The sequence below is a fragment of the Mytilus galloprovincialis genome, chromosome 6, assembly GCF_965363235.1.
Source record: "Mytilus galloprovincialis chromosome 6, xbMytGall1.hap1.1, whole genome shotgun sequence".
In the NCBI taxonomy this organism is placed as follows: Eukaryota; Metazoa; Mollusca; class Bivalvia; order Mytilida; family Mytilidae; genus Mytilus; species Mytilus galloprovincialis.
This window is the reverse complement of record NC_134843.1, coordinates 75,775,115-75,800,041: the sequence shown is the minus strand read 5'-3', so window position 1 is coordinate 75,800,041 and position 24,927 is coordinate 75,775,115. Positions and strand designations below refer to the sequence as shown.

The 24,927-nt window shown below is 31.1% G+C and overlaps 2 protein-coding genes across 2 annotated transcripts; both read left to right on the top strand.

Moving 5' to 3' along the window:
- The first annotated feature begins 1,357 nt into the window (after positions 1-1,357).
- LOC143080341 (uncharacterized) lies at positions 1,358-13,937 on the top strand. The gene is made up of 3 exons (XM_076256144.1): positions 1,358-1,494; positions 11,068-11,970; positions 13,690-13,937. The coding sequence occupies exons 1-3, from the start codon at positions 1,449-1,451 to the stop codon at positions 13,704-13,706; spliced, it is 966 nt and encodes a 321-aa protein (XP_076112259.1). The 5' UTR covers positions 1,358-1,448; the 3' UTR covers positions 13,707-13,937.
- Positions 13,938-19,399: 5,462 nt separating this feature from the next.
- LOC143078321 (uncharacterized) lies at positions 19,400-24,589 on the top strand. Its single transcript, XM_076253212.1, has 3 exons — positions 19,400-19,559; positions 20,245-20,448; positions 24,463-24,589. The coding sequence occupies exons 1-3, from the start codon at positions 19,511-19,513 to the stop codon at positions 24,468-24,470; spliced, it is 261 nt and encodes an 86-aa protein (XP_076109327.1). The 5' UTR covers positions 19,400-19,510; the 3' UTR covers positions 24,471-24,589.
- The last annotated feature ends 338 nt before the right edge of the window (positions 24,590-24,927 follow it).

Below are 24,927 nucleotides of genomic sequence, written 5' to 3'. Positions count from 1 at the left end.
CTATTTTAAGGTTAATTGTACTGTTACAGAGTAAATGTAATCAAAGATTGTTATTTATTACGAGCAGTACATAGGGTTTAATGATATACTATAGTGTAATGAATTTACTAGATTGTCTTTCAGGTTACCCCTTGTCTATCAATTTTCTATAATAATCATCTATATAAATCAGTTCTAACATTCTAACCTTGTCATGTGCTAAATATATTATGTATTATTATGTTTCATATTGGTATGCCATTGTGAACAGCATACATTTGATTTTAAAGCATAGAACCGTATTGTATTGTAAAGTATGGCGCACAACTACACACGGATAACTCTGTTGTACAAAGACATAGCTATACTGTATACTATCGCAACCGTCGATACATCTTAATTCGCATTGTTATATTAAATTAGAACCACATGAGAATGCATGCAGATTCATTTTTTTTCAAACGTAGAATGAGGGATTGGAATAAAAAAACATACAAGCTGTGAAACGTCGAATTCAGCGAATATCAAAAACGACACACACACTAAGCGAGTAATGTGCACGTTAGGATTTTAAATAGATTATTTCGATTCACTAAAATGATGTTAACTTTTGATGAAACTTTCAAGTTGCAGCCATGTTTAAAGATGTCAATTTATACTAGTTAGTTATCGATGGCAAATAATGTTTTCAAGTCAACCAGATAGATAAGCTCATCAAGTAAAGTGCTCTGGACTTCAGAATTAGGAAAATTTCAGAATACATTGCCTTTATCGTCACTTTATTCGTTTTTGTATTTACCGGTAGGACTCTGAAAATACTTTTGTCTCATCGCTCCTTGACCAGAATGATTCCAAAGTCAACCAAAGGAAATTACACGCGAACAGATTACTTTTCATACTCTGATATTTTTCAAATAAAAAGTTTTAAAAAATTTAGTGAAAATTTCAGTACGCATATGTTAATAATTTTACTACTACGATGGCTACTTTACAGACAAGGTAAACAGGGAAATTACAGAATTGATTTTTGTTAGTTGGAACTATACGACACAACCTATCAGCTATAAATGAGACTATAATGTAAGTTTAAAAGTGTGGTTTTATATATATGAATGCAAACTTTGTTCAATTTTTATTTCCTGATGTGGCAAAACGTACTTTTGGATTTTGAATGATCAAGTTATGACTTTTAATGCAAATTATGTAAAAAAGAAACTTTGACATTTTTAAAATTTCACAGGTAAATTTGTTCTTACAAACCTAATCATAATTAAGAATATAATAAATTAAATATGAAAAGGCATATATATAATGTTATACTTAATTAAAACGTCACGTTTTTATGTCATATAAAGAAAGCATGCAATGTTCTAGACAGCCCCCTTGACGTGAGAAACATTTGTTATAAGACAAATATGAATAATGCAGTTTTTTAGATCACACCTAGATATTATTCGACAGTTCTAACAATGGACCCATATCTTTTCCTTAGCTTGTTCGGACTCACAACTTTGGGTAAGATATTTTGTTCTAACTACTTATTTTCAGTTTTACTTTTAAATAGTAACATTCCATTGATAAAACTCTTTATGTATAACATCAGACTTGTTATGACCTGTTTAGAAAATATTGCTATGAATAAAATGGCTTCACACTAAATTGAAATACATGTAAACATGCCAGTTTCTTTAATGTTTGAAGACTAGCTATTAGTTTCTCTCTTATATTGTATTTATATCAAGTTTTTAGTATTATTTGCATCTGTGGATATATTTCATTGAAACATTCGACAGATATTTTACGGAAAAGAAATATAAAAAAAGCATTTCAGATAAGCTTATCTTTAAAAAATTGAGAATGGAAAAGGGAAATTTGTCAAAGAGACAACAGCCCGACCAAAGAGCAAATAACAACCGAGTTTTCTCTATTTGCTATAATAATTGATTAAAGGACTGCAGTTTAACGGCTATTTGCTTTATACTTCATGCTACGATTTAGTCGAGTAAATATGTTTTAACAAGTCCGTCAGTCTTTTAGTCGATTTTAATTCCGAATTCTTATTCATTTACTTTAAATCGGATATCGATGGTATTGAAAATATTGTCATATATACTGTAAATTAATTTTGGGGTCAAAGGTCAAGGTCAAACTGTACTAAAATAGACAAGTTTACAGGAAGGTTCTTTTCGGATGCTTAATCCTTCGGACTTGAATATACTTATTTAAAAATATTTAAGCAGTAGAAATTTTCAGGATCTCAAATATTAATGCTTCTACAACATTATTTTGATTTGTAGTCAAATATTATACGACAACGTTCCCTTTTGATTTTGGAGTCATTGGGTGTTAGTTAATTTCACAGTTACTTAAACAGCTAATATAAAACAATGCATCATAACAACATTCATGACAATTATTGCCCAGAGAAGAATAAATAGTTGCACAAACTGGTGATTGAAATATAATAAATATTACGATTGACGATACATTTCCGGATTTTTGTATTATTTATAATATACTAGTAGTACCAAATAGAATATGATATATACCATTACAATTTGACTTTAAAGTATAGTCCAGGATATTTCATATCATTCTAATGAACTGTTGATTATGAATATCAACAGTACTAGTGGTTGCAACTATTGTTTTACATTTTTTGGCGTTTGTTTACAAGTTTACATTCATGTGTATAGGATTAGGAAACTCTTCAATGCATATGCTTAAGGAATTTTATCGAAATCAATCATAAATAACATGGCGGCTAAACTTTTGAAAGAATGAATATAAGCAGGATATACTAACACATTTATACCTATTTCTCCTATGTGTAAAAGGGAATTCAGCAGTTACATGTACACAGTAATTTTCTTTCTTTGTTTCCTTTAGTTGAATCAAATATCGTTGAAGAAAACAATACATATTTTGAATAACCTAGAATATTAAAGATCCTTGTGTTTGTCAAATGCGAGTTGATCTGAATAGGAGAAACGCAGAAATCAAATCAAACTAGTTAAAAAGATAACAAATTTTATGTAAGGTATTGAACTTCAAGTTGTACTCCTCGGTACATTTGTGTTTTTAATCTAAAATACAAGCAAGCAAGTGATATAGTTTTGTCTTAAGGGTGTCCCCTGGTCAAAGCAATTCATCTAAGTCTGTTTACTAGAAATCTATACCTGAAGGAATTATTTGTCATTTTGTGTGGTGACCATATTGTACCGCCATTTTGCTTTCTTTATTTATTGGACTTTGACTCTCTGTTTTGAAGTATTATGATCATATCCTCTTGTAAACACAAATCCCTGCTACCATTTAACATAAAGATATCATTTACAAGTAATATTGTTTTCCATTATGTGTAGATGACAATAATTACTGTCAAATTAAATTTACCATTTTTACAGGATTTAGTTGACTTTGAACTTTTTTTTTAGTATTTTGACTATGACATCTTGTGAATGCAACATCTCTAAGACCGTGAACCGGAATCGGTTTTCATTCTTGAAAGGATTGTTTAGCATTATATATCGTTGACCATATCGTCATTTTTATCAGATCTTTTTTTTTCGGGAGTTATGGGACTTTGTCATATTTTGTAGTATGTAACAATAACACCTTGTGAATGCAATAAAGGCAACAGTAGTATACCGCTGTTAAAAACTCATAAATCCATGCACAAAAACAAAATCGGGATAACAAACTAAAACCGAGGGAAACGCATTAAATATAAGAGGAGAACAACGACATAACACTAAAATGTAACACACATAGACAAAATCCCACGAGAATAACAAATATAACATATATATATAACATCAAAACCAAATACATGAATTTGGGATAGACAAGTACCGTGACACGTCTTATTGCAATGTGAATTTACACTCAAAAATAAGAGAGAACAAACAAAAATGAGTAAATTTCGCAAACTTAATTTCAAAACAATCTAGTATTTGTGATATTTGTGATATATATACATGTCCATTTGTTGACATCTTGAACGGAACTCACAAAAATGTCGAAGATAAACAGACATTTATCTATACATTTTTTCACCAAGGGACTCAAAGGGATATCCCATGATGATGTATTGTCAGAAATTGCTAAGGTAATTCATATTGAAGATGTATTATCAATTCAAATCACTGAAAAAGACTGCATAGTAACCCTAAAAAACCCTGAAAGTAAAGACAGACTAGCGGCTCAAGGCATCGCACTAAGAGACAGATCTGTTAAATTTTACGAAGTAGAGAGTTTAATTACTCATGTAACGATAAAAGACGCACCTTACGAACTAGACAACTTATATATTGTTGCTCAGATGCTTAGATTTGGTAAGGTGGTTCCAGGCTCTTTAAAACGAGGCGTTATCAAAGGCACAAACATCGAAAATGGGTCTCGGTATATTGATATTTTGGAATGTGATACAGTGCTTCCGAATAGAACATCTTTTGGTCGTTTTGAAGTAAGACTTTTTGCTGATAACAATCGCACTCCATGTATTTATTGCCATATCACAGGTCATCCTTCATATAGATGTAAGGACAAACCAAGTCTCATGAATCAAAAGAGATGTTACAATTGTTGTGGTATAGGTCACGTAGCTAGCGCCTGTACAAGTGAAGCCTACTGCTCTTACTGTAACGCCAATGGTCACGCCAGACGAGACTGTGAACAGTACAAACAGGAAACAGAAAAAAAGGAATTGGGCAGTTATGGTCCTGAAATATTAGAGGGTAGACAAGACAATACAAAAAACATTCACACTGACGAAGACGACAAGGAATCCATCGCATCAGACAACACAAATTGTGAACGAGAGACGGTGTCTGTTCTCCTTGGAGCATCTAATTGCATTAGGCTGGGTCATATCGACGATTCGGTAGTGAACGCTTCAATATCTGGAGGATCCTTTGACAAAATTGAACAAAACATTGATTTAGCTTTTCAAAAAACTGAAAACAAAGATATTGAAAAGGTTGTTATCTGTCTAGGCACAAACGACATAAGTAGAAATAAAAGTGACTCTGATCAAATAAACCTTCTTGTAACAAGCGCTGTCAATCGTGTAAAGTCTAGCTTTCCAGAGGCACAGATAGGCCTTTGCAATATCATACCGCGAAAAGGCAACGGCGCTCAGTTTCAGAAAATAAATGAAACAACCAAAAACGTAAATAGTTTCATGAAAAAACTTTGTGTTCGAGAACAATTTGTAGCATTTGTTGATATAAATGATCAATTTTATAAACACGGAGCTGTAATCAGAACGTTGTTTGATAAAAATGACAGTAGTGGGGTGCACGTCAGCACAGAGGGCGCACAAAGAATTAACAGTAAACTGTGTGAGTTTCTCAATAGCCCAAACACAAACGTCGTCGTATCAAACACTCCGATTGATCGAAAACGCAACAGAAGTGACAAAACTACTCCAACATCTGCAGACCGGACATCCAAAGTATCAAGAAAAGAGACAGGAATAGATCATGATTAAACCCATGTGAATAAACACTCAGACTACTTAATCTGATTTTAATGTTAAAAAACAAATATTTAAAAAAAAACAAAACAAACAAAAACAAACAAAAAACACAAATGTATCACTGTAAATATTATGTCCACTTTTTTAAACATATTTTTCGTATGTATATGTTATTTAAAAATAATTCGTTTATATGCCTATATGTATATATTGCAAAAAGTGCAAACATTGCTAAGCTATACCAAACTGTATTGTTAAATATTGAGAAGATGAATAAGTATCTGTTTATTATACCTTTTACGGTTTTTAAACGACGCTTAGTATTGTTATATGATGAGAACATGAATGAGTATCTGTTTAATACACCTTATACGGTTTTTAAACGACGCTTTATGATTAAAGTTTTACCTGATTTGTTTACACAAAGGTATACACATAAACGATCCGTTAAGTTTATTGTTCCAAATAGATATAATCAGGTTCAAAGCATTCAAGTGAAACATTTAAATGACGAAAGAAAGAAACAAAAAACTATTCGATCTTAATATGTCTTTGTCAATTGCTTCTATAAACGTAAATGGTTTACGAAACAATAAAAAACGAGATATGATTTTTAATTGGTTAGTTTTAAAAAAGTTCGATATTATTTGTCTTCAAGAAACACATTGTTCAAAATCTGATATTGATAACTGGGGTAATGACTGGAAAAAATTTGGGGGAGGGGAATCAGTTTGGAATTGCGGAACTTCTGATTCAAGGGGAGTGGGATTCCTTTTGCAAAAGAATTTTTCCGAAAATGTAACTTTTATAAATCACGATGAAAACGGAAGATGTCAAATGTGTGACATAAAAAAAGATAATGCTGTATATCATATTATTAATGTATATACACCGAACAACGGTTCCGATAGAAAGACTTTTTACGAAAATTTGCGCAACTTAAATAAAGTGTATGACGATGATAGCGTTGAACACTACACCGTATTATTAGGAGACTTTAATTGTACTTTAGACAAAAAAATAGACAGAATGCCATCACATCAAAATAATGACGTCGGTACAATTGAATTAAAAAATCTTTTATTGAGATATGAATTAGATGATATATGGAGATCTCGATTTCCAGATACAAAACGTTATACGTTTCAGAGAGGAAACTCTAAGTCTCGTATAGATTTTATTTTCTGCAGCAAATCTTTGAATAGTAAAATATTTAACACTCGTATATCTCATTTCCCATTTAGTGATCACGAAATAGTTACATCAAAAATTAAGTTAGATGATATAGAAAGAGGGCCGGGTATGTGGATTATGAACTTAAATACAATTAAATCTGAGCAGTTTTCAAATGCTTTTAAAATCTTTTGGGAAGGATGGAAAAATAGTAAAGACAAATATAATGATATACAAGAATGGTGGGATATTACCAAAAGTAAAATAAAATTTCTAACAATTGATGTAAGTAAAACACTAAATCGAGTATATAATAACAATCACATTAAAAAACTTGAAAAACAACTCGAAGGATTAAAATTAGTAGAGGAAAAAACAAGTATCACCAATTCTAGAATAACCGAAATTGAAAGCGAAATTAAGGATATTTATACAAATTTTACAGAATCTGCGAAAATTAGGGCAAAAATTAAATGGTCAGAAGAAGGTGAAAAATCAACGAAATATTTTTTTAGTTTAGAAAAGAAAAATGGCCAAAACAAGTTATGGAATCGTATAAAAACAAAAACGGGTGAGTATAAATATGATATTGATTCGATATTAAAAGAACAAGTAAATTTCTATTCCACACTTTTTACGGCTGAAGGGTGGGACAAAAATAGCGGTGAAAAGCTTTGCCAATTTATTGAAAATAAGGTAAGTTCGGACGATAAGGAGATGCTTGATAGTAATATAAATATGGAAGAATTAGAAAAAGTGCTCAAAGATCTCAAGACTAACAAATCACCAGGTGAGGATGGCATTATATCTGAATTTTACATACTGTATTGGGATATAATAAAAAATGATTTTTTCACACTCCTTCAAGAAATATTTGATAAAAATGTCTTAAGTAAATCACAACATAAAGGGGTTCTTACGTTATTACATAAGGGTGGTGAAAGGGAAAATATTAAAAATTGGAGACCTCTTACATTACTTAACACCGATTATAAAATCATAGCAAAACTTCTTGCAATGAGACTGAAAAAAGTCTTACCGAAAATAATACATTCAGATCAAAAAGGGTTTGTAAAAGGAAGAAACATTAGTGATGCTAACAGATTAATTCAAGATATAATAGACTATATTGACAACGAAGATGAAGATGGAATAATAATATTTCTTGATCAACAAAAAGCTTTTGATAGAGTTGAATGGGAATGGGTGGATTTTGTATTAGAAAAGTTTAATTTTGGGGGGAAATTTAGACAATGGATAAAAATGTTACTCTATGATGCTATTACTTGTATAAAAACAAATGGACATGTTTCAAAATATTTTTCGATAACACGTTCGGCCAGACAGGGCTGTCCAATAGCACCCCTTATATATATTTTGCAAGCAGAACCAATGGCATGTGCAATACGAGGTAACAAGGAAATTGAAGGGATTCAAATACCTGGTGAGGGGGGTAAAAGTATAGAAACTAAATTATGCATGTTTGCTGATGACACTCAGCTTTTTAACAAAAATGAGAAATCAGTAGAAAAATCTTTTGATGTCCTAACGCTATACGAAAAAGCTTCGGGATCTAAAATTAATTTTGATAAAACCAAAGGTTTACTTATAGGATCTCTTAAAAGGAAAAAACTAAAATTTAATAAAATTAAATGGATCACAGGTAGTGTAAAAACCCTCGGAGTAAATCACGGATATGAAATTGATAATGATGCTATATGGCAAAGTATAATAGAAAAGATTAAAAACTGTGTCCACGTTTGGAAAAGCAGGAAACTTTCATTTAGTGGTAAAACCTTAATTGTAAAAAATTTCATATTGCCCATGTGTAGTTATGAAATTGAAATGCGGGGAATTCTTGAAAAATATTCAAAAGAAATAAACAATATTATTTGGAATTTTATATGGGATGGGAAAGTTAACCAAATAGAAAGACAGGTTTGTTGTCTTGATATAACAAAGGGCGGAATGGGCATGATTAGTATAGACTTATTCATTAGAAGTAAACAAATAAAGTCTCTTTATCGTATTCTCCATGAACCATTAGAAAGCTGGAATGCGATTGGCAAGTATTGGCTTCGACACTTTGACAACAAGTATAATGATCAGTATTTTTTATGTAAATGTTCAAATATTAAAGGACTAAATATTAAAAATATTCCTTTATTTTATCAGAAAATGATTTTTACATGGTCTAATTTTCTAAAAATTGGAGATAATCCCAAAACTAAGAACGAGGTACTTAATATGAGACTATTTGGTAATTCAAAAATTTCATTTCAAAATAAGCCATTGTTTTTTTCTTCCTTTCTAAATAGTAACATGAAATATATCAAAGACATATGGAATGTAGAAACCAACAAATTTAACAGTTGTTGTTCTATATTTGAAAAACTTGTAGATAAAAGAAACTGCATATCGGAATTTTCAAGAATTAAAAGTGCAATACCAATTGACTTCTTACAAATATTAGAAATTGATAATGAAATTAATAAGAAACCAAACATAGAATTGAAACTTTCTAATGAAATGGTTATATTAGACAGATCTGGGAAAACAATCAAACCAAAAGAATTAAAACTAAAATATATTCGAGACATGATTAATAAGAATATATATCCAAAATGTCAACTTAAATGGCAAGAATTTTATGGCCACGAAATTAATTGGAAAATAGTATGGGGCAATTTGAAAAAAGTTAAAATCACCAATAAAATGAAAGAATTTCAATGGAAATGCATTCACAATATCATATATACGGAAAGTAGACTTAAAAAAATGCAATTGTCAAACGGAAAATGTCATATTTGCCAAACTGTAAATAATACTGAAAATCTGCAACATTTATTTTTCGATTGCAATACAACAAAATTAATCATTAGTAAAATCAAAGATATTTTTACATTATGGAATATTCAATTAGATGATGATAATTTAAAACAGTTTATGCTTTTGGGAGATAGCAGTGGTCACTCGAACCAAAATTTACTTGTAAATCTATTTTTTATTTTGACAAAATGGTCCGTGTGGAAAATAAGAAACAAAATTAAATATGATGGGATAAAAATGTCCTCTACATATATTTTAAATCTTTGGAAATCATACATGGTAACACATCTGAAATCTGTACCCTGTTACTTATCAATTAATACATTAGACAAAGAGAAAATAAACACATTAATTAATTTCATACTATAAGTACATACCTTGCAGGAGATAGCAGTCATGTTGTCTGTTTTTTTTATATCTCTTTAATTTATATTGATTACGGTAATCCATGGTTTAAAGATGCACTCGATTATGTTAAAATATTATGTGAATCTGGTTTATAGGTGCACTCGTTTATGTTTTTATAATGTTATATTATTTACCACTAGTAGTACATTCTATAAAGATATTCCTTTTTCACTCATTGTCATATAAAAGAATATAAGTATTATTACATGTATACTATTTTTTTCGGATAATATAGTGCACATTTTTCAACCTCCTGCTTCCCGGACAGTTGGCTTAAATGTAAACGGGAATCCACAGTTTGCATCCTGGGCAACTGAGGAAATTGTAAACAGGAAATATTTGGAATAAACAAGTATCAATTTAAAAAAAAAAAAAAAAGAGAGAACAAACGACACAACGTTATAATGTAATACACACAGAAACGAACTATAATATAACAATGACCATATTCCTGACTTGGTACAGGGCATTTTTAAAGGAAAAAATGGTGGGTTGAACCTGGTTTTGTGGCATGCCAAACCTCATTCCTGGTCACGGTCAAGGAATGTCAGCTCAATACCTGAGCGACCATTTGACAGAAAGCGTTCATACTAAACTGCTTTTATCGTATGTTTTTTAACGGGAGTGATGGCACTTCGATTAGTTTTTAGGAGTATTGAGACAATACGACTTCAGATCGACCATTTGACAGAAAGCTCTTATATTTAAAAAAAATGTAGTTGACTATATTAAACCGTCTTTCAATCTGACCATTTTGTAGGAGTTTTTGTTTCATTTCCAAACATATCTTTCAAAGATATCTTATGAGAGCGTGTGTTCCAAAGATGGTATATTGCCATGCATAACGCATATCAGATCAAATACATTTAAAATAAAAAAAAATAACCATTCAATATAAAACGCTCATGTGCTTAGGTTAAAGTGTTTATAAGAATCAGTTCTCTAAATAATTTAAGTTGATAAACTGTTCTTACTCTTCACTCATAGCACTTGGATATTAACCATCAAAACAACATTATCTCTGTATAGTTTTTGCGATACATAAACTAATCGTTTGTATAATCTACTTTTCTGTGGAATTTGAAGTTAAAAACTATGTTTCTTAGTGCTAAATAATATAAGATGTCATGTACAAATAAGGAGGCAATGACGAGCTTTATTTATTTAATTTATTTTATTATTTTATATCATTTCAGTTGGCAATGGAATCGTACAAGGGCAAATGGGACATATGCAACAGATGGGACTCTCCAACCAACGACGTAATTTTCCATCGCGGACGGGAAGGTTGCTTGGTTCTGGAAATGGTAATGGCCAAGCTGTGAGCAATCCAAACGTAATGACCTTTTCCCACTCGATGAATTCTAATGGTATGGGATCAGGAGTGATGGACAATCAAGGACCTCAGGGTACAGGAGCCGGAAACGGAATGTCCGGACATAATCAAGACATGACAGGACCAGGAAATGTCCAGGGAACGACGGTACATGATCCAGGAATGTCAGGACAAAACAACGGAATGTCAGGTCACGGTCAAGGAATGTCAGCACAAAACAACAACGGAATGGGAGGTCAAGGCAACAATGGAATGTCAGGACCAGGCAACAACGGAATGGGAGGTCAAGGCAACAATGGAATGGGAGGACAAGGCCAAGGAATTGGAGGACAAGGAATGAATTCTATGGGCAATGGCATGGGTGGAGGGGGAATGGGATTTGGAATGATGGGTGGTGGAATCGATCCTTCAGCTTTCATGGGAGGAACAGGAAACAACTGGATGCAAATGCGAATGGCTATGAATAGTGATATGCCACATATGTTTATGGGTACAAGAAACTATATGCAACATCGGGCATGTGAAAAAACACCAAGTATAGCTAATCAATTGTGTAATCCCGCAACACCAAATGCATGTCAAGCTGCAAGTTCTATGTTGTCTGCAAGCATGCCTATGGGAATGATGGGAATGATGGGTATGGGAGGAGGACGACGACAGCAGCAACGACAACAACAAAGAAACATGCTAGTATGCAGTCGTATGAACGAACATGGGCATGCCAAATGTTGTGCTAAAACCATGGCCTATGCAAGATATTTAGGTAAAATTCTATTAAAATTTTATGGTTTCAAAATAAGTTCTCAATTTCAGTTTTATGTTTGCTTTTTAACAATTTTCTCCACTACCAATGATATTCTTCTTTTACAAATATCTTCATAAAATGCAGATAATTCCAACATAAGTGCAACAAAAGTTTGTATATAGAATGATTGTAAGGTTTTTAGTGGTTCTATAGGTTTCTATTACATGATAGCAATATGTAAGCGTTGCTCATTAATAATACCACGTCTCCTTATTTTTATCTTGGTTAATGGAAGGATTGTAAAGTGTACATGTGCATCTGGGAGGGTTAATTTTAATTTCATATCCCATAAACAATGACCATTGATAATGTTAAATTTGTGTGATATCTGTAGTAAAAGATTGTTTCGAAAACTTTCAGCAGACGAGACATTTAAGTGTATGCACTCTTGTTTAAAAAACAATTCAAAATAAATGTAAAAGTGATAACAAAGCCGTAGGTCAATTGAGTCACCTTAAGATTCCGTTGATGACATTCATTTTTGACATTACAGACTCGTATTAGTAAACCTGACACAGTAACTATTTGACACTGGCATTTTTTAAAACGTTCTTGTCTTTATTAGATTACCAGTGTGGATTTAAAGTTGTTGCAAACATCAAAATGCTTTCTTAGTCATTCGTTTTATTTGTTCAGGAAATATAACCTTTTTAAGGGAACTTAAAACAATAAAAGAAATGAAATAGTGGCTACGTATATTTAATTTCGTATCCATAAACTATTAAGTTGGTGACCAGATGTTTAAGCATTTGAATACAGTAATCTTTATTATAAAACCTGACTTTTATGACAATTATCAAAAAAAAGAAAAAAAGACAATGCTAATGCCATACTTTTCCTTTAAGATTCAACTTCCCCAATGCCTTACAATGAAAACAAGTATGCTGGTCACCATGGTAGCAAATAATGCCCTCTTTGTCTCAAAGTTTTTATCAGGAATACAAAGGAAAACAATGCAAGCCTTCACATATTTTTCAAATTGAATAAATAATAGTATACAGTTTTTGATTGTTGGATCCGAATTATTGTCACATTAACCAATTGTGTCTGTGTTGATGGTTCATTCAATGTTGCCAAAAATAACGGAACAATAAACAACTGTCGTACAAATGGGAAGTTTAGTAAGCCATAAAACCAGATTTATCCCCAATTTTCTTTGGAAAATACCTGTACCAAGCCAGGACTAACACAGTTGTTTTTCACTTGTTTGATTGGTTGCTAGCGTTTGTTTTTGTGACTTTTTATCGACTTCTTCTTTCTAATTAATCTTGGGGTTCGATATTTTTGTTATACTTTGCCACTAATGCCACTTTTCACATGTCCCCTGAATATCCTGCAATACCATAACACTGATAGAACTGTGACATAAAGGATTATTATATCTTTAACGTCGATTTCTTTTCATTAATAGGTTGATGCAAAACGTTTAAAAGAAGAATAGGTTGATGCAAAACTTAAAATAAAACAACATTTCATATTGGGCTTTTCAAAAAGTATTTTTCGAACAGAAAATCGCTAATCAATTCAAGTTAGGTTTGATATAGTAGAACATTGACCTTGGTAAACACTTTACAAGCCGGAATATTTTTTCAATAAGACATACACCAAATTTAGCAATTAGTTTATGTTAACTTCTATTTTTCAATTTTCTTACATCTTTTATTTCTATGTTTGTAGATACAATGTTTAAATAAATACTACAAACTACGACAGCAGCGACAGCGTCAGCGCATTTGGGGGAGTGAGTGGTAGTGCATGCCGTGATGTGAATCAAGACCAGAATGCAGTATTAAAGATGGTCGACTCATCTCGTGATATACATGTAATCACCATAATTTAATGTCAAACATTATCATTGTTTTGTTGTTTTCATTTTTTCAGTAGTTTATGTTTTGGTTTTCTTAAATAAATGAATGGCCGGTCTATTCAATTTAATTTTATATATTTGTCATCCACTAGATTCGCGGAAATTGAAACATAGCACTAGGACATGCGTTTAAGACTTCTTTGCAATACGTCTGTTCGATGTACACTAATTGATACTTGGGATATCATGATTTATTTATTAGTTGTTTTTTGCTCGGAACTTGATTCAGTAAGAATACTAGGTACTTTATTGTGTTTTTTGTTTTGCTATGGTTTTTATGTAATTTGTTTAATTTTTGTTTGTTTGTAGTGGTGCTTCGTATCAATATTGAACCCCTTACAACATTACTGATTTTCACATTTTGTTCATGTATTATGCTGATACACCATTGTCCCAGGTTAGGTGAGGGTTGAGTTCACGACACATGCTTTATGTACTTGTCTGACTCAAGTCAGCAGCATGGATTTTTCACCATATTGCTCATATAAATTAAAATTCAGCAGTGAAGGAACCCGGCTGAATTTGTTTAAAATTGAAGTTTGACATCTTTGATAAAAGTAGCATACTACTCTAATAATAAGAGAAATCCCTTCTGACGATATCAACAATTTGATATTTATTCAAGATATCAAGAATTACACTATCATTTTTTTAAAAAGAAAAACAAAGAATATATGACAGGTAGGTGCACAATAAACAGTAATGACAGCAAAAATAAAAAGTACCGAACAACAAGAAAAATTCCAATCGTACAGTCCTTTATTAAAATGGCATAATCAAAATCTCAAACACATCAAACGAATGGAAAACCACTGTCTTATTCCTGACTTGATACAAGAGTCTTCCCCACTAGTGGCAGCCGTCATGTTAACCATGGCAAGTCAAAATTCTATCATAAGTTGCATTCAGTACCGTCATATTCGATTAAAAGAGGCAATTTGTGCCTACGGCAATTGGAACATATATATGGTCACCTCTGACACATAACATTGATATTCCAATACGGTCAATCAAATCATAAAATAGTATATCATAAATATACTTAACTCAAAGGCAAATTGAAAAAGGTTAGGCCATAAAAACTTATCATATCAAATGTTATCAATACAAAGTAAAACACAATCATCATGAACTCAGACTATTCAGAACGGAAAGTCCCTAATCAAATGGCAAAATGTAAAGCAAAAAAAACCCAAACAAATGGACAACAACTTTTATATTCTTGACTTGGTACAGGCATTTTCTTATGTAGAAAATGGTGGATTAAACCTAAGATACAATTCTTCCTGACAAATCTATTGGAACTTAACTGAGCCAAGTATATGATAGGAGAATAAAACTCAATTATATTGACAACTATGTGTGAACAAAACCAACAGACATAATCGTTAAAAAAAATAAAAAGAAGTGGTACAGCAGTCGACTTGTGTAATTACCTTAATTTCTATAAAAAAAAACCAGAAATATGTAATCACAAATTACCATGACACAATAACACAATGACGGGATGTATGAGTTCAGAGTCACGTCATATGAAACAAAGAAACACAAAAATTAAAACTCCACAGTAAAACAGTAAAGTGAATAAACCTGGTTATGTAGCTTGCTCAATCTTCAACTTGTAAGACAGTTTAAAGTTCCATTATATTGACAACATTTAATAAACCCCTTAAACAAACATATTGGATAAATGATGGTGTCTGTAAAACAGTGATGATTTAAAATTGACCATTAAGAACACCTGTTTCAATAGTTAATATACAAGTAGAAGAAAAATCGAAGAAGGGAAACTGTGCTGAAAGTGTTGAAATTATAAAGATGAAAGTAACATTAAAAGAGATATTCATTCTGACGATATCGAAATTCTAATATTTGGTCAAGGCATCATTATTGTGAACCGTTGATGTTTCTATACACAGTACCCATTGCCGGGTAAATAGTTCTAACAGTCAGTATATGCAGGCGGGCTATGTACATCGTTGATATTACAAAAAAAACATGTAAACTACTACCCTGTAAGTCACCAAAAGATTGACAGATATTTGCAACAATAATGGCTTGTTGAAAAAAACATAGCTTTTCCTAGCCCTTACATTTCGTTTGTAAACCGGATTTGTTTTCTCAGAATTATGACTTTTGAACAGCTGTTTACTAATGTTGCCTGTATTTATCATATATACTTTTTCTGGGTATATATGTGCTGAAGTTGACCACGTTTTTGATCATGATTACAATGATTGAATTTCAAATATTGTAATACATATAATTACAAAGAAATATATATTTTGGTACGACAGTGAGTTGTTTAGAAACAATAGATATGCTAATATTATTCTTATAAATGCTAACGTTATCCTTTTTGTACAAATATTTATAAATAGAAATAATACTGTTTTGTTTATTTGGTAAATTTTCAGCATATTGTCTGTCATCTAATTTTGTTTTCTAGATTAGTTCTTTCCCAAATTTTAGCTACGTTGACGTTAAAATATAACATATGTTATCAAATAGTCAAGTGGTTATTCGTATTTTGTAATTAATTTCAATACTATCACAACGTAAGCTAAACTATATATGTAAATGTCATCAATTCTCGGTAAAAAAAGTTGTAGTTTATCATATAGTTAGCATATATTTACAACCCTTCGTCCAATCAAATTGCTTGAATTTACCTTTTATGTTTCACTGTTACATACTTTTCCTTGTACTTTTTTACTATGCATGAATGACCACAAAGTTAAGATTTCATGGTATAATAATCATAAATAAGAACAAAAAGAGCCACCGTGTGTTTTCGAATAATTTTGTTTTGTTTCAAAACTGTTAGAAGTGTGATTTTTGTATATCCTGTATAAAAGTCATCGGTATCAGATTTTGTTGAAACACAATAATATAGTGTAAAAATACAATAAAACCTATGGTTCTTTATTCATTGATCAAAGTACACCGCAATCTTAGAACTGCAGTCATCCATCAGTTAGTAGGCAGTAACTCTGTCTAAAAAAATAAAATATTGCCGTGAATATATGGGATGAGAAATAACACAACTTGATTGGATGATACTCTGAAATATATACAAGAGAAAACATCGTGATGGCGTCAATTTAAAAAAATTCAAGGATTATCCGATTCCTTTTATCATAAATTGAAAAAAAATACATTGTGATAACGTCTATCTGAAGGGAATGTGCCATAAATATTTAGAGTTAGCTTAAAAGTTTACTTTCAGACAATAAAAAATTTCAAACATGTAAGATTATAAATAATTTATTGTTAATTGTTTCTTAATTTGCATATTGGCTAGACGATCTATCCGCTCCTTGTATCTAATTTTTTAAAATAACATGACAAAATTTAGGTTTTTGGGACTTTGCCTTTTTGAATTAACCTTTGAGTTCGGTATTTTATTTTATTATATTTAGTAAAATCTTCATTATCATAACATACATTACTTACAGCTACCACCTTTTCGTTACGAAGTAAAGGGCATTTTAAAAATACTAATTTTTATGTTTGATTGAAATTTGATAAACCGTCAATTAATTTCGGAGTTTATAAACTCAAGATTTGGTAAATCTCTCACATAAATTAAACACATATGACAGCTATGATACTAGTAAGTAAATTGTGTTTCCCTCAGTTTTAGTTTGTAACCCGGATTTGTTTTTTGTCGGAATCGATTTATGAATTTCGAACAGCGGTATACTACGGTTGCCTTTATTCAATTTAATTTATGCACTTTGTTTTAAAACATGTGAGACAAGTTGTCAGCAAAATAAGCTATCAATAGACCAATTAAAAGATAACCATAGTTGTAAGTATGTGTTAAATTGGATAATCAATGGAAGGTTATAAATCTCCTCAAACTGATAGTATAAGCCTTAGCATATACCATACTATACAAACACAATAGACATTTCCTATGTTTTCACATTGCAAGTATATATGCAAAATCGTTTTAGTGTTCAATGACAAAATATCTATTTATTTTTAAATAAAGAAGACATTTTTATAGTACATTAGAATCCTTATCTGAATTTTACAAAAGACGACAGGCATAAGACATAGCTTAAGATTTTGAATGATCATAAATCAAAAGTATATTTCAAACTGAATTAAATACTTTTATCTTTTACTCGCTTTATGAGATCTTTATTTGAATTTGTTTTGGGTCTGAAACCGATTAAGATTTTGCTGTGAATTTTTTTCAAAGCAAAAATACACAATTGTGAATTGTAAAGTTACAATGTGTAGATGTTTGTAGTTGATATCATTTTCGATTGCTTATTGTTACAACAAGGGTTCATGTTGCCATTTTATAAAGGGGTTTCTGTTAAACATATACCGATATGTTTCTATAAGATGTTCATGTATTATATTGCCTTTTGTTGAACAGATTTGTTTTCCCATTGTCCCAACAGAAAAGGATATATATATTTGGATAAGTACGCTGCTATTTAAAATGTTTGATACACTAAAAAAACGTACATATTTCGATTATGAATAAATGTAAAATGATGTGTTTGTTAACTTAAACAAAATAAAAGTTTGGAATGTCCAATATGACTTCGGTGGAACTGCTCGCCAAAACTTATTCATCTTATCCTCTAAAAGAGGTGGAACTGCTCGCCAAAACTTATTCATCTTATCCTCTAAAAGATTGGCTATATTTTTATCCGTATCATTTCTATGTTGTTTCATTAATATTCAGTTTCATGGCCGGTAATCAAATATTTAGTAATTTATGGGCTAACTGGGTTCCTACAGTTTTGAACTGAAAAGTAAATGTGAGTTATTGACATTTTTCAAACATTCATTCTTATGTACATAATCATACCCTGTCTAAAATTATAAAATGTACATTTTATATTAGATTATCATTTGAAGCAGTCATACGGAAGTGATTCTCATTAGAATATTAATATCTCAGCTCAACGTCTTGTCGTAGATTGTATGCCCAACAAATGCACGAATTTAGCCGAATAACGTCACCTGAACCCAAATTCTTGGATGGAGAAATAACGATTTGAATCGCTCGTGATAGTAACAAATCAACCCTTTAACTGAATTGATGGTGTATAAGAATAATTTGAATATATTTTAAAGAAATGTACCGTTTGTTTATGCTCACATCTGCTCTTGTATAAACATACAAATTTCTCGACAAAAATGGAAGTTTTGTAAAATCATTATCATGAGATTTTCGTAAAACATTTAAAAGCCGTCGTATCAATAGCCAATCAAATGTTTCTAAAATGTGTTGTATTTTAATACTGCAAGGTTCCAGAGCACCAATATGTTAAATTATGTTCTTCATTTTTAGGACAAAAATAATCTAGAAGTTGTGAATGTATATGACAAACAATGTATATTTTTAGTGTCAAAATTAATTACAGTAATACATGTAATAAATAAAAATTAAACATGATTTTTTGAAAATGTCATTTTTAATTACAGCATGTTAAACCAAACAGACCACTATCAGATATCTTATCTTTAACACAATGCATGTAAATGAGTCAAGTGTAGAATTATGCAAATTAAGTTTGTAATTATGGTCTGCATACTTTAACAGTTTCTTTGTTACCTGATGAAAAGTAGTCCGGCTAGCAGCATAATTGATTGAACAAAATGAAGGCCATCTTGTTGCTGCTATGCCTTGTTTTGCTCTCATCAACTGGTAAGATATTTTTAAATTTATTTAAAAAAAAAATATTGCAAAACATATTCAGAACAACTTTAAACTGATAAAAAAAATCAAATGAACAATATAAGGATTTTTAAGAACGATCCGAAACGAGAAAAAAAGAAACAAAACGAAACCTAAAAGAAACAAATAAAAATAATATATAAATTAATTTGAAATTAAAAAAAAAAAAAGGCAAATGGAAGTAAGACCCTTTTATTTCAGATTTTGGGGGTTTTACTCAATATTTGTTTATTACACCCATTTGATATTTAAACAAGTGTCTTGTACATCGGTTATAATTATTATAATTATCAACCTCCGATGCAGTGAACATCTATTAGATCTAAAAATTAAAAAAAATCTACAAAGAGAATGGATGAATTTCATTTTTTTTTATTTATACCACAAAACACGAGATAAAATTTGGAGTGTTTTGATGCATAGATACGTGAATACAATTTTTGCAAGACTAAAACGTCTAAGTAAAGTAACAGAGAAAATATCTTGTGTCTTATCGACCAGTAAATTAATTTCTTCAAAGAACCTATCGCCAAAAAGAATTTATTTCAACGGATCAGATTCTCTATTAACCGAAATATGACAATGCAAAGCGTTTACTAATGTGAAACAATGATGTTTCGATTAATATAAATATTCATATATTTTGTTCCTGTAGTAACTTCCCAGTATTGGGGAAGACGGTGGTATGACCCATATTCATCACTGTGCAAAAGTGGATTTTATCTAAGAAATCCATATACTCGAAGACCCTTCTTATGTGATGGAAAATGGAGAGGTTGTCCATGGCCAAGATGGTTCGGTTGCCAGTCCATGACTGGATCAGATGATGGAATAGGAATCTGTTGTTTTGAAAGAGGAGGTACATACATTATCATATCTTTACTCTTCATAAAAAGTGGTTACAATATCTCATGTAAAAATAATGATTATTATGAATTTATAAATTGATTCAATTTAAATCAAATCGTACCCTCTACTGTTTACTTAGTCGCTACCGCTTTTGGATGTTTTTGTCGGTATTTTCATTCCTAAAATAAAATGGTTTTGGAAATTTTCAGTATATGATTTTCTGAAATTGGGCATAAAATTTGGTTACATTTCTTCTAGCATAAGTTTATTGTAGACGGTCTTTCTACTGTATTGAAAATTAATGTCAAAAAACGAAATTCACACAAAGTAACAGTAAGTAAACAGAAACAGAAATATTTTACTTTTTCCTATTCTTGAATTGAGTATTTTTATTTCACACGTGGATCCTTAATAAAATAAACATCAAATTTGAATTGAAAGATAAATTGTTAGGTCGTTGATGTTTTTTTCTACCCTTCTTCTGATGTATATATTTTTCCCAAATCATTCGCGGTTCCCTTATATGCAATCACGCTTTGGATTTATACAAACATAACCTACATGTATGTGTTCTGCACCACACATGAATATTATAACACCTTGTACTTAATTCTTTTAAAGATAGAAAGATTTTTTTGGCTGTACCTGTTGAAACATTAAAACTAGTAAATTGAAAACGATCTGAATAAACTTATTGATTCTGTGAAATGACTTATCTTTGAATATTTGAAACAGTGAGAACTGAGCATGAAGTACGTTCCATTTAGGAACAGAATGGCCCTACAACCCGGCCCGTCAATACTTATAAATGTTTTGGCATTACGCAAGCTAGGATATAGTAGTTATCAAAGGTACTAGGATTATAATTTAGTACGCCAGACGCGCGTTTCGTCTACATAAGACTCATCAGTGACGCTCATATCATAATATTTGTAAAGCCAAACAAGTACAGAGTTGTAGAGCATTAAGGGTCCAAAATTCCAAAACTACGACTAAGATAATCTATGTTTGGGATAAGACAATCCTTAGTTTTTCAAAAGTTTTGTAAACAGGAAATTTATAAAAATGACTACATTATTAATATTCAAAGGGCTGGTGATACCCTCGGGGATGAAACGTTCACCAGCACGGCAGTTATATAATAGATTCGTAGATTCGTAGATGACATCTTGTTCTGACTGATACTTTGGGTTTTTGTTTGTATAAATGAAATAGGTAAATATGCTAGGAGTGAGTTTTGAAGGAGCTTTCATTCAATGTTCACATCCTCGTCTTGTGGTCCGTGGTGAATCGTAGTCTTGTTGTTCGGTTTATGCTCTTTTAGTTATAATTTCACAAATTCAAAAAAGGCCATTTTCTATAATTCTAACTATTTATTTTCATCACTAGGTCGGTTTCGTTTGTGATGGACTATGTTGTTCCCAGATGTACCATCTAGCTTTATGGCCTTTAAAAAAAGGTTTTAAACGTTTATTATTTTTGAATTTCCCAATGCGTTTGTAAGATCTAGAGCGAAACCGGTGATTTTTATATTATTTTCTACCACATTATACCTTAGCATTAATAAATACGATTACTTATTCAACTTCAACTTCATACTTTATTTGGACTTTTTAATTTCCTTGGATTCGAGCGTCACTGATGAGTCTTTTGTAGACGAAACGCGCGTCAGGCATATATACAAAATTAGTCCTGGTATCTATGATGAAATAAAATTGAGAATGGAAATGGGGAATGTGTCAAAGAGACAACAACCGACCATAGAAAAAACAACAGCAGAAGGTCACTAACAGGTCTTCAATGTAGCGAGACATTCCCGCACCCGAGGGCGTCCTTCAGCTGGCCCCTAAACAAATATATACTAGTTCAGTGATAATGAACGCCATACTAATTTCCGAATTGTACACAAGAAACTAAACTAAAAAAAAAAAAAGACTAACAAAGGCCAGAGGCTCCTGACTTGGGACAGGCGCAAAAATGCGGCGGGGTTAAACATGTTTATGAGATCTCAACCCTCCCCCTATACCTCTAGCCAATGTAGAAAAGTAAATGCATAACAATACGCACATTTACAATTCAATTCAAGAGAAGTCCGAGTCTGATGTCAGAAGATGAAACCAAAGAAAATAAACAAAATGACTATAATACATAAATAACAACAGACTACTAGCAGTTAACTGACATGCCAGCTCCAGACTTCAATTAAACTGATTGAAAGATTGTGATTTCATCATATGAATATCAGGCACAATCCTTCCCGTTAGGGGTTTAGTATCATACCATCATAACATATATGAGAAGAACATAACCCGTGTCATGCCAACAACTGGTTTTTTAATAAATGTGTTTAGTTCCGATGCAAAGACCCTATAAGTGAATCAATATTAATGCCAAAATAAGCAATCTTTAGTGACCTGACAACAGTATCGTAACTATATCCCTTCTTGATAGGGTTTTGTTAGTTTCTGAGGTGAATACTGACATTTTTGTGCTTTATAAAGAATATTTCCATAAAAAATTGGATGTGAAATACCTGAACGTATAATAAGTCTGCATGTTGAGCTATATTTACGAATGATGTCCTTATACCGATCATAAAATTTAGTAAATGTTTTGACTAGTTTGTGATATCGAAAACCCTGGTGTAATAATTTTTCAGTAATACATAAATTTCTCTCGTTAAAATCTAAAACATTGTTACATACACGAGCGAATCGTACAAGTTGAGATATATAAACACCGTAAGATGGTGACAATGGAACGTCACCATCTAAAAATGGATAATAAACGATAGGAAATGAAAAATCATCTCTTTTATCATAAATTTTAGTATTAAGCTTTCCGTTAGTGATATAGATATCAAGATCGAGGAAAGGGCAGTGGTCATTGTTAGTATTAGCTTTATTTAAAGTAAGTTCAACAGGATAAATTTCTTTAGTATACATACTGAAGTCGTCATTATTTAGAGCCACAATGTCATCCAAATATCTAAAAGTATTATTAAATTTGTTTATGAGATGTTGTTTCGATGGGTCTTTGCTGATTTTTGTCATAAATGAGTTTATTTATGAGTTATTTCTATTTTTCGAAGGCATAAAATTTATATAGTCGATGTGGCAGTATTTAAATCTTCTTAGGACATTATGATACAGATATATCAAACATTTGTCGCAATTTAAATGAAAGAATTTGTATTTTTAACAATTAATTGAACAATAAATGTTCTTTACTCTTGATCATATTATATTTACAAAAAGATATACTGGGAGCTTTAAAAACGGAATATGTGTTGTGTAATTATTACTACTGTCAACATATTTACATTTAACTAATGAAGTGTTTATGTATTCGAAACGTTAAACGACCTATTTGTAAGGTGACATTTTTCATCTCAAACTAACGACCTTCTGCCAGAAATGTTTAATTAACTTGAAGTAATTAACTTTAACCCTGTCGTGTCAGAGACATTGAAACACACATGTAGCATGTTGAATACAAATTATAGCAAAACTGTTTTGTTTACAAGACATAAGAAGGGCCTCATGTGGGGGAATCTACTAAATTGTTTAATAATATATTTATTACGAGGTTATATTAAATGAAAGATAAAAACTTAAGATTAAGACAGACGGTGTTAATGTCTGGTGCCTGCCCCCAACAAGAAACGGTGATTGTTGACGACGGTTTGATGTCTCATAGTCGTATGCCTAACATTTTTTCTTTTGATAAAACAAAGGATTCATTTTGATGCCCATGCATAGCCGAAATTGTCATTTAAATACTTATTCCAATACAAATCTTAATTTCCCTCTTTATTTTTTACACGGGAGTAATATAAAATTAGTATGTTAGTTTTACTCCTTTTACTGCCTATCAAAAATCATAAGTGAATCATTCTAAAAAGGCATACTAGTTACCAGTCAAAAATAAAAAGGCCACTTCAGCTTTTGGTTAGCAGCGGTTATTTTAAATGTGCAAATGCGACTATAGTATATATATCATGTTTTTTTCTTTTTATTTGCAGATATGTAAGACTATCAATGATGTACATGTGTCTTGCTGTTAGACTTGTCCGTTGATGATGTAATAGATTTTGTAGTGGAGAAACGATGTCTTTTTTTATAGATATAAATATACATACTTACCAATCATTCACAAATATATCATACAGATAACATATGTGTCAATAAAAATATTTGATTTGAAATAGAATGAAATTCAAAACAGTGTGGCTGTGGCCATTGATTGACACATTAAATTCATCCATTGACTGGGACAATTTAGGTGAACGTTTGTATGTAACGACCGCTGCTCACTATGTACTTTTAAAGACACTTAAACTATTGGGTCACCAAAGGTTCTCAACACCTTAATAAAGTAATTCGAAAAATTAATCAGAAATAACACGATGTTTTGATTTTTATCAATTTTATAAATCAAAACATAAAGGTTATTCCTGATTAATTTTTCGAATTATTTTATAATTAAA